General features: G+C 33.4%; 1 protein-coding gene and 1 non-coding gene across 2 annotated transcripts; one reads left to right on the top strand and one right to left on the bottom strand.

Moving 5' to 3' along the window:
- Positions 1–5,862: 5,862 nt before the first annotated feature.
- Positions 5,863–10,885, bottom strand: LOC117122976 (the record flags this gene model as incomplete). Its single annotated transcript, XM_033268759.1, has 6 exons — positions 10,812–10,885; positions 10,264–10,578; positions 7,925–8,215; positions 7,382–7,426; positions 6,865–7,218; positions 5,863–5,944 (listed from the first exon to the last, which is right to left on the bottom strand). Coding segments are annotated over exons 1-6 (1,121 nt in total), but the record flags the coding sequence as incomplete, so codon positions are not given.
- On the top strand, positions 9,357–9,428 carry Trnat-agu. The gene has a single exon. It is a non-coding gene; the product is annotated as a tRNA-Thr (tRNA).
- Positions 10,886–11,165: the final 280 nt, after the last annotated feature.

Below are 11,165 nucleotides of genomic sequence, written 5' to 3'. Positions count from 1 at the left end.
GAATCCTCAGAGTAGACAAGTAATTTGTATGCACAAATGATTCAAATATTGATTTATAAGGCAAGCGTTGAATTGCTTGTATGTAAGGGAAGGCTAGTGGTCGTTATATCATATGCTCAACTCAATGTGATACAAAATAAACAATTGCAATAGCAGTTTTCTTTGATTATTTGTTTGGTAGTTTTTATTTCTCCGTCTGTTTAAAGTATAGTTTTGAAATTTAGATTTTAGGTGTAATGTTTGTATTCTAGTAAAGTAGACCCTAATATTGATAACTGCGTCTTAACTTTACCATTCCACAATGCACCTACGCTTCAGGAGCATCTGACAAGACGAGAATTTTGCTTCAGTCACACTAGAAAATGCGATAGCGAGAAGGTTTTGACAGAATTATAATATCAAATAATGGTAAAATGCTCTTTTAAGGGAACATATTCGGGGAGAAGTGTCTCCCTGATAGGAGTGTCCTTACAACAGTGATACTTTCGGATAAATTAAACTAACAAAAGAAGAATAAGTGAAATGATTCTCTTGGTAGTTTTTAGCACACAGTAATAATACAAGAAACGAAGACAGATTTCTCATAATTTAAAATCGACCTAAGAACGATTTTATACAATGAACTACAGTAATAATAAACTATTCATACAAATGTGATATAGGCCTATGACACAAACTCTGAGAGATTTCATTTTTTAGGTTCATATCGATTGTCAGCCATTTCTGTAAAAACAATGTTGATTTACAACTGCACCAGCAGTGTGACAAGAATTGAAACATGATATACAAACTCGAATACTGGACAAACTCTTGATAAGTAAGCATGAACACCTTGTAAATGTTTAATGATTAATACATACAATTTCATTAGCATTCATTTTATTAACACTTTCAGTGATTTTCGAAACAACAAATGCAGAGGTCAGCGCATTGTTGAGATTTTAAGTTTCATGTTCCTTGTTGTGTTTTGATCATATTATTTTCACTTTTACAAGTCATTATAGCGGCGTGAGAACAACTACTTTAGCTTTTTTTTTTTCTTTTTTTTTTAGATTCAATATATCACGTAGAAGCACCTTACAAGGTAATCTGTAGCTTCATTAGTAACGAGGTACCTGAAACCATCATAATAAAATAGTGTAATAGTGTAATTATAGTAGCACGTAGCACAGAAAGCCGGAAAGCTTAACTCTACAAATATCTATTATCACCTTTAATAACACAGATCTGGATGTCTTTCAGTACCTATATACGTTAATCGAGAAAAACATTAATAAGATAGACAATTCTTTAATCAGATACGAATTCAAGATCAGAGTTTACTCGCAATATTTTCTTCCCAGTTTAAAATATCATATTACAGTCAATGACATTTGTGCTTCTCATCTAGTTAAGATCGACGCTCTCTGTAACAGATATTTAAAGAAGTGGTTTGGGCTACCCCATCCTGGGACATTATTTATTCATAAGCCTAAGAGAATCAACATTCCCCGAGTATCTGATCTATATAAGGAATGCTACTTGGTGGCTCATATTTCATCTAGGTTTAAAGGAGGTGATACTGTTAACCACCGTCTTAATACTCGTCTTGAGCGTGAGATTAACTGGACAAGGAAGAAATCAAATGCCACTGACTGTGAATCTAGACTGAAAGACATCCAGAACTCTGACCCCAACCTTAATCTTAATCAGATACAAAATATCGCAAGAAAAACCTTAGAGAGGAAATACAAAATTTTTGGGACCTCTATGTTAGGGGGCTCCTTGTCCAGGGAAGGTTCTTTGAACTGCTTTCCCTCCAAGACACATGTCATCATTGGAAAAGTATTATTTTTAATTTGCCAAGGGGGGATCCTTAATTTTTTTGTCAATGCTCTTGGAGACTCACTCAACACCAGGGTTAATCTACATAGATGGGGAAAATCCAACTCTGTAAAATGCAGTTCATGTGGTAACCGGGAAACTCTTAATCACGTTCTTAATTTTTGTCAAAGATCCCTGGACCAGGGGCGCCTTATATGGAGGCACAATAACATCCTCAATCATATTGTTAAGACTCTTAAGAAAGGTTTTTGTAACGCTACTTGTATCCCTGAAGTCCTATCCGACCTCGGAGCCAGCACCCAGCATTTTCACTATACTACCATTCCCCATGAATGCTTACCAACTAACTTAATACCAGATTTATTGGAAAAACCTAAAGAAGCTCCTCATTTTTTAACTTACCGTCCCTTTCGAAACTGGCATCGATGCCGCCCATTCCAGAAAATGTAACAAATATGCACCACTAATTTCTGATATTATAGATGCTGGCTTTGAGGTTGAATTCGTCTGTTTCGAAGTAGGCTCCAGAGGATACATTTCCCCTGATAATATTAAACGTTTAAAGAAAATCCACAAATTGTGCAATAATTCAATTTTATTTAAACAACTTCGAAACGATATCTCCAAAATTGCAATTGTTTCCTCTTTTACTTTATACTATGCCAAAGATCAACCCTCTTGGGTTAATCCGCCTCTTTTTGAACTGACAATTTAATTGAATGCAGTCTCCCTAATTAGATGATAGGCCGGCCTCTATATTTATACTTTTATATATTGGTATATTTTGTGTCTTAATGTTTTTGTATGTCAAATCATTTAGCCTTGCGTGCTCCCAGTTTTGGGACACTGTTCTGGGCTCTTTATTTGTTTCCTGTATTGTTTTTACTCAATAAAGTGATTTTATATATATTATCATTAAATTGAGGATTGTATAACGAAATAACTTTGTTATATTCTTAACTAAAACTGTTCTTATTATAAAATTATTGTGAAATCAGTGGTTATCGTCTGCTTTTTATAAACAAATTAATGAATGTAAAATATCTAAATTTCGAATAATTGCAGACTAAAATTGAAATAATAATTATAATACATTGTATAATGAAAGTCATCGAGTAGGTTTATAATGTTTCTAATAATGACATCATGGCAAAATAGCTTTTTTTTCAATATTGAGAAGTGTTATAATTTTCAATAATTTATAGTTGTCAGCGTATTTAATATACCGAATGGTAGACAAGATTCTGATCTTTAATCACGTGATAGGTCTTATCGTCATCAACATCTCGGCATCTTGACGTTGAGCCACCTGCAGCCGCAGAGCGTTGGATGGTCGTGTCATACTTCTGTCCGCCAATGTCATGGTACATGGATGTCGTACTAGTATACTCGTTTAAGACTGTAAATGCTGTCTCTTATACACATCTAGATGTGTATAAGAGACAGTCCTTATAGTCATCAACATCTCGGCATCTTGACGTTGAGCCACCTGCAGCCGCAGAGCGTTGGATGGTCGTGTCATACTTCTGTCCGCCAATGTCATGGTACATGGATGTCGTACTAGTATACTCGTTTAAGACCGGTATGTAGGCCTGGTGGTTGTTCGAAGACTGGGTTCTGGATATGAGTTATTGATGTCTGGTAATTTGTCGAATCCAAATTGTTATTCTGTGAGTGTTTTAGGGAGGTAGTAGACAGACATAATTATTAGGATTATACAATAATAATACAACGATATTTGCTCACAAGTTTTAAGGAATGAACAAACCAATAATATTCACGTCTGTAGTAAAGAAAAATCAATGAAGATTTGCACTTTGAAGATTGTATTTCATTAAAAATGTCAGTGGTTTCCAAGTAGATAAGACGTTAGTAGTGCAAACTGCAATGTTGTATGGTTGTTTGGTTTGGTTCAGTGTAAGAAAGGGAACTTACGAAAGTTAAAAGTCATTATTAATAAGGCTTATAAATTGTTCTATGGAATTGTTTCCACTAATGATATTTTATAAAAACCGAATATAAATGAAAAAGGCGACCGCTATCATAAATTACGCCAACCACCTACACAATTAGTACCGTAAGGTCTGGGCTGCGCTTTAAAACCTCATGTGTAGAATCTGAAGACTTTTTTTACCATACTCCATACTTTTTTTTATTATTATTATTAATTAACAACTCATAGTTGGCTGCATGATAACGTAACGATAACATAATTATTCAGTAGTTTAGGTAAATTGTTTAAAATTCATATTCGTCTGTTAACTTTTGTGAATGTTTAGAGTAATTGTGCTCCATTTTTTTTTCAAAAAGACACACGAAATATGATTCTGATCCTGATAATAGAGAAAGCAGGGGCGGGTCCAGAGATTTTCAAAAGCAGGGGGGAGGGGGGAAAACTGGGACCGATCGAGATAGTACTAGCCTAGGTTGTCCGGGGCATGCCCCCGCGAATTTTTGTTGTGCTCTAGACGCCCGAAAATAACGTCTCGGGCGTTTTTAGGGCGATCAGTTTTTTTCATTTTTCTTTTTTTTCTTTCTTTTTTTACATTCCAAAAGGGGGTGCGCCGGGGCCGGCCCTCTCCCCCCTAAATCCGCCCCTGCAAAGCCACAGCAAACGATAACCATTTGATTCCAAGGGACTTGTTTGTGGAGTGGTCCTTTAAAAAAGTGTGTAGGAGAACTAGGAACTAATCCTATATTATTGTCTTGGGTTCAAATCATATGAAACTAAGATATTTTTTTTCTCACGACTCAAACACCTTCACTCTTTAAGCCTCGGGTTGGGAATGATTATTACCATTTTATGTATTTCTGAGTAGACCCTGGATACCAGCCACCTTTTAGCTAGAAAGATTAACCAGTCTAAAAATGTGGTTAAAATTGGAACCTAAAGCTGTGTCAGGATTTTTGGTAATATGAAAATTATAATTTTGATAATTAACAGAACTGTATATAGATTACCTTTTATAACTTACTGCATAAGTTTAGCATTGGAGTGAGCCCTCAATAATTATTACGAGCAACGAATAAAATTCATTATTTAATTTATAAAGTTAATGCCTTGTTTACTTCTATATGTCAGAATCAAACCCGAGACTTACCGATTTATCCTTGTTATTCCAGCATATACCTGTCTGCTGTAAGATAATAACAGTTAGTATAAATGAAACAAGATAGGATAGTAGACCAAGTAAATAACATTTTATTTTATAAATAAATGACTAATTTGGTGGTTGCTATATAACTAACTAAATTAGGATTGTTTTCTATGTTTATCACGATAATTCGTAGAATATGAATTATGAAAATACAAATTCCACCACAACTATGGCCTCGCTGTTCATCAGTTGCTCAATTCGAACGTCCATTTGAAGGTCTCCTGAGCTTAATTATCTTTCTCCATAGTGCGGTTGTTCTGTTTTCAATTGCGACCATTTCGTTTTAGTTAAAATATCTATTTTAAATTTTCACAAGTACAGGTGTGTCTTAATACCATGTGATTTAATATCTATACTTATATATCAATAAATAAAGAACAGTAGGCCTATATGTATATATTGTGTGTTTGATATTCAAATTCAAATTCAAATAAGTTTTATTTCCATTCATCAAAATTCAGGAAAATACAAATCGTGAAATATTTCAAGACAATACAAAATTGATAATTGATTAAAATAATTAAGTAATAATACACAATGATAAATGGAAAAGGGGTATTCAAAGCAAGCAAGATCTTTAAGAATGAACAACCCGAACAACGAAACATAAAGATACATACCTGAAAACAAAACTAACAAACTTAAACTTATTTATTATTCATAACTTGTGACTGTAGATTGAGACAGATAATGAAAATTAGATTTTCTGTTTATAAACTAATAAGATATAGATATTATTCTTGTTGTTATTATTTTTATTATTATTATTATTATTATTATTATTATTATTATTATTATTGTTATTATTAGTATGTGTTTCTATTGTCGGAAAGTCAAAAGAGGACTACGAATTTAATGATTCATCAAGTTGGAGGCTTACCGTTGATATGTAAATAACGAAACCAGCAGTAATGCAAGTACGATCGATGCAATTTCAGTTACGGTAAAATGATTTTCATTTACTGAGTATAAAAAGAAGAAATATAAATATAAATGTTAGCAAGGAGCTGTGGTGTGATGGTGATTTTTCTTAGCTAAATATAATTTGGTAAACCAAAATATGCTCAGTTCTCACTCTTTATTATCGAAGATTTATATTATTTTATTGATATAGATGTATTTGTGCTATAACTATTAAAACATTGTAATTATTCGTATTTTCATTTGTTTTGTGTTTTTATTTAATTAAATTTGATATTCTGTTCAACCATTATCCCGCTTAAAACGAAACATAGGTGTTAAGTTGTCAAATCCCACGATCACCCACTTCCTACCAAAACTGAAAACAAAAAAAACTGTTCATCTCTGTATTTCAAAACCGACAATTACCATTTTTACGTAACAACTTCTTCTCTACCTTATACATATTTACTTTCTCTTATTAACTCTTTTAGTAATAATCTACTTTCTACCAACCCTCATAAAAATCCAGTTCCATTTTGTCATTGTACTTTTGTATTCACTTTATATCTGCATTATGATTACTGTGTTATGATGACGCAGCTATTAGCCCTTTATGGATTAGGTAAAGAACATAAATATGAGATTGAAATTGAATTCAATTATATACGGTAGTCTTTGTGACTTACACGAATTTCTCTGTACCCTATACACGTTCTCTTTCTCTTATTTATTTTTCTATTTTTGTATTTACTGTTTTATTTTCGTTATAATTAATGTGTTGCGTTGACGCAGTTATAGCCCTTGCTAAATTGAGTAAAGAATATAATTGATATTAAAACTGAATTGAATTCTGTGCTATACCAAATCCAATTATAAGCTCTTTGACTTCTATGAGACAATGTTTGTCTTTATTAATAACATTTATGAATAGCATTGCAAATAATTTTCTACAAAACGATCTTGGAAAACAGTTCCTTACTTGTGGACCTGTATGACTGTGGCATATATACGGTGTAGTTATTATTATCTTTTGTTCTGCTAAAGATATACGAGCCTCCACTTTCAGCATCATGGTTCCTTACATAGATTACGAAACCGTACACAGTCCCAGGGTTCAAATTTTCAAAAGACAGACTCTGTTTCTGTGAAGAGTTACTGCCTTCAATTTCGATTGGTTCACTCCAAATACTTGGCAGCGGAGTGATACACTCAACAGCAAATAATATAGTCCCACCGCAGTCACTGATGGTGTTCGACTCCCATTTTAGAATGAAACTGTCAGCTGTGACGTTTTCAATGCGTACGGATCTGACTGGCTCAATGCTTTTGCAACCTGTTCAGAAATATAACATTTATTCAGTTAGCTAATCAGTCTTAGCTAACGAATTGAAAATGCCGCGCTGAAATTTACTTATGGATTTGATTTTTGAGTTTTTACATGTTTTATTGACTATTTGTACTGTATTTATTAAATATCAACATTCTTTAATACTTACGATAGGTGTTTAACTTCAACGTAGGAGAATTAAAATGTGTTGATGCTGTAATAATAATAATAATAATAATAATAATAATAATAATAATAATAATTATGACATACTTTTAATAATAATATAACAAGTATTTTACCATCACATTATGCTGTGTATTAGACCTCAGTTATCCAAATGCGACTAAAGCGGCCAAAGATCATTGTTAAGTTTGTATGGATAAAAAGAAAACTGAGTAGTGTTGATGACATTAATGATGACAAATTGAGTGTATTTAGCTGAAAAGCAATAAAGAAGTATAGATACCCTATTGATAGCTAGATACCCACGAATGAACGTTGTGTCACTCCAACTCAACATGTGACCAATCGAAACGTGTTATGTAGCTAGATACCCACGAATGAACCTTACATTGTGTCGCTCCAACTCAACATGTGACCAATCGAAACGTGTTATGCGGAAGCATAACGTGTTTTGTCGTATTGTCGGGCCTGAGCAACAGTACCAAGGGGAAGATTCTTAAGTGAAGTGAAACAATTGTAATCTTACCATTAGTGATGTTATGTTCAGCTGAACAAAAAATTGCTTCGTTGTCATGGGTTTTGTCAGTTTTCAGAGCCAAAATCTTAACAACATGATATAAGTTGATGTCATTTGTTACGGAAGTATCTTCGTATATTAATTGAGCATCCATAGATGAATTAAAATGAAATTCGAGACTGGTATAAAGATAGGGAGATGTGGTATGACACTTTAGTACAACATAGCCATTTGTGGCATCATTGATGTTGTTTCCGTCAATTGGTGCAATAGGGATAACAGAAAGCTGAACTTCATCCACTAGAAACAAAAATGATTTTAGTTAGTATTTGAGGCTTTGATTTGTTAAAATACTAAAATTTTAGGTAAGTTAGCAAAAAAATAAACTATAAGGAGCCATAAGTGACAAAAGCGAATGTTAAAATCAAAGTTTACAGCAATATTATAAAAGCAGTGTCTATTAAAAAAAAAAAACCTACGCCTAATTTCTCAAACGTCTAATTTATCAAAACTTACTTCCTATATTTCAAAGGTAGGTCTAACTTTTTAACGTCAGTCAAGTTTTTCCAAAACGTGTCTAATTTTTCAAAGTCTAATTTCTTCAAATGAAGGTCTAATTTCTTTAGAACAATGGTTGGCAAAGTGCGGCCCGTCAGTGTTTTTTTTTTTCTGCGGCCCGCGAAAATGAATTGAAAACCCTATGTTTGCGGCCCGCCAAACATCATTGGAAAGCAAACACCTTGTTTTTTATGGCTCGGTGACCGATCATCTGTAAAAGTAATATAAAAACTGAGAATAAAGTGGTATAAAAGCAGTGCATGCAGGTTTTAGCCCTCAGAGTTAAATCAAAAATTCATTTTGGCCCTCCCCCCAATTGTTATGCTTTAGAAAAACATTCTTCCAACGACAATTTGAAGTTTATATGTCTATAGTTTATTGAAAAGATATTTGAACTTATTCGCAACAAATAAAAAACGGTATTATAACGTTCGCAAAGGTTAGTCTACAAAAGTACAGTTTAGTTGTAAAATTACTTTATAAATAGGTATTTATAGAACTACAGAAATGGTAATGCTCTTATGACGTAAAATTGTTAGCATTGATTACACAAAATATAATAATTGTTGAATACACATAATATATAACCCAATGACATTTCTATTTGGAAATAATGGAATTGAATGTTATTTGGAACAAAGAACATATTGAGGAATACATCCCACCCGAGAACAACTTGCGATTTTTTCGTAGTTGTTTTCAAATGTACTGAGTATTCTGTACATTTCCACGTCAGGTAGGGCAAAAATTACACCTATACATGTTTCTCCTGACGCAAATCCAGTTATTGTCTATTATTCAATCTCGACAATAACAATTACTATCAACACTGCAGTACCCGCTACTTACTTGGACTCGAATTCAACCCTGGCCATCAGGCGCATGCTCGGTGGTCTAGAGGTATGATGCCAGGCTAGTGATCTGGAGATCGTGGGTTCGAGTCCCACCCGAGAACAACTTGCGATTTTTTTCGCAGTTGTTTTCAAATGTACTGAGTATTCAAATATACTGAGTATTCGGTACATTTCCACGTCAGGTAGGGCAAAAATTACACCTATACATGTTTCTCCTGACGCAAATCTAGTTATTGTCTATTGTTCCATCTCGACAATAACAATTACTATCAACACTGCGGTACCCGCTGCATTATTTCCCACCCGAGAAAAACCTGCGATTTTTTCGCAGTTGTTTTCAAATATACTGAGCATTCGGTACATTTCCACGTCAGGTAGGGCAAAAATTACACCTATACATGTTTCTCCTGACGCAAATCCAGTTATTGTCTATTATTCCATCTCGACAATAACAATTACTATCAACACTGCAGTACCTGCTGCTTACTTGGACTCGAATTCAACCCTGGCCATCAGGCGCAAGCTCGGTTGTCAGAGGTATGATGCCAGGCTAGTGATCTGGAGATCGTGGGTTCGAGTCCCACCCGAGAACAACTTGCGATTTTTTCGCAGTTGTTTTCAAATGTACTGAGTATTCGGTACATTTCCACGTCATGTAGGGCAAAAATTACACCTATACATTTAAAATTAATATAAATATTCTCATTCAATTTCCTGTAAAATGAGTGCCTAAAAACAAACAAATATTATGGTAATTGAATAAAAATGATGGAGTTTCAATATTAAAACAAAAAATCAATTTAATACATGTAACTTTGATGGTGACTGTTTAAAATGTGTAACTTAATGTGCTTCACTGTTTGTTATACTAATTGCATTTTAAGATGATTTATTTATAATTTTCAACAAAACAAAAGCAACCTAATTATTCTTTACCGTGTATTTTTAACTGTATAGTGATGTTGTAACGACCAAGTGTCTCAAGGACTAAACATCTATACGTTCCATTCGTTGTAACACTGGATATGACGATAGTGAATAGGTTGGATGAGTTCTGTAATCGAAACCTAGAGAACGGTAACATATGCCCGCTATTGAACACTATGTTATCATTATAATAACATCGAAGTTCCACAAAATTGTCAGAGTAAAAACTGGTTGACGCAGATCCACCATTAATGACGTACAATGTCTTGGAAACATTTTTGCATTGGTGACCACCACTGCAGCAAGATGCCTTGATGAGGCTGCCTAAAGACACAAACTAATGGACTTTACACCACTGAGATACATATACTGTATATCACACAGAAAGAGCGATAAACATTTTAGGGTAAAAATAGTAAAACAAATTGATTAACGAACTCATTGTATTTCAAATTTGTTTGCGTTATGCGCATATTAGTGACGAATATTCCCTTAATAACATTTAAAGTCCAAATGATAATAAAATGTCTAACACGTAGGCTTATTGTTTTACTTACAGAGACCTATGACAAATATTAGGTAGTAGTTCATCAGGAGTAGGCTTACATCGATATGCTACCATCAGACTAACAGTGAAAGATGTGACTAAGGACAGAGCATGTATTACTTATATATCTGCTGCATACAAGCAATCTTAGATATTACGTCTGATATAAAGGAAGGTACGGATTAGTTAGTTTCTATAATGAAGGAGATACTTTCCATCTAAGAGTTCTGAAGACATTTCAACATTTCAATATTTAAAAAAACTCAAAGCCTTATAGACTATATAATTCAATATTTCAATATATAAAAAACGCCTATATATATATATTTATATATATATATATATATATGTCTATATATATATA

Source organism: Anneissia japonica, unplaced genomic scaffold, assembly GCF_011630105.1.
Source record: "Anneissia japonica isolate Jap-2015-1 unplaced genomic scaffold, ASM1163010v1 scaffold284969_len127995_cov102, whole genome shotgun sequence".
Classification (NCBI taxonomy): domain Eukaryota; kingdom Metazoa; phylum Echinodermata; class Crinoidea; order Comatulida; family Comatulidae; genus Anneissia; species Anneissia japonica.
The sequence above is the reverse complement of the archived record's forward strand: the minus strand, read 5'-3'. Positions and strand labels throughout refer to the sequence as shown.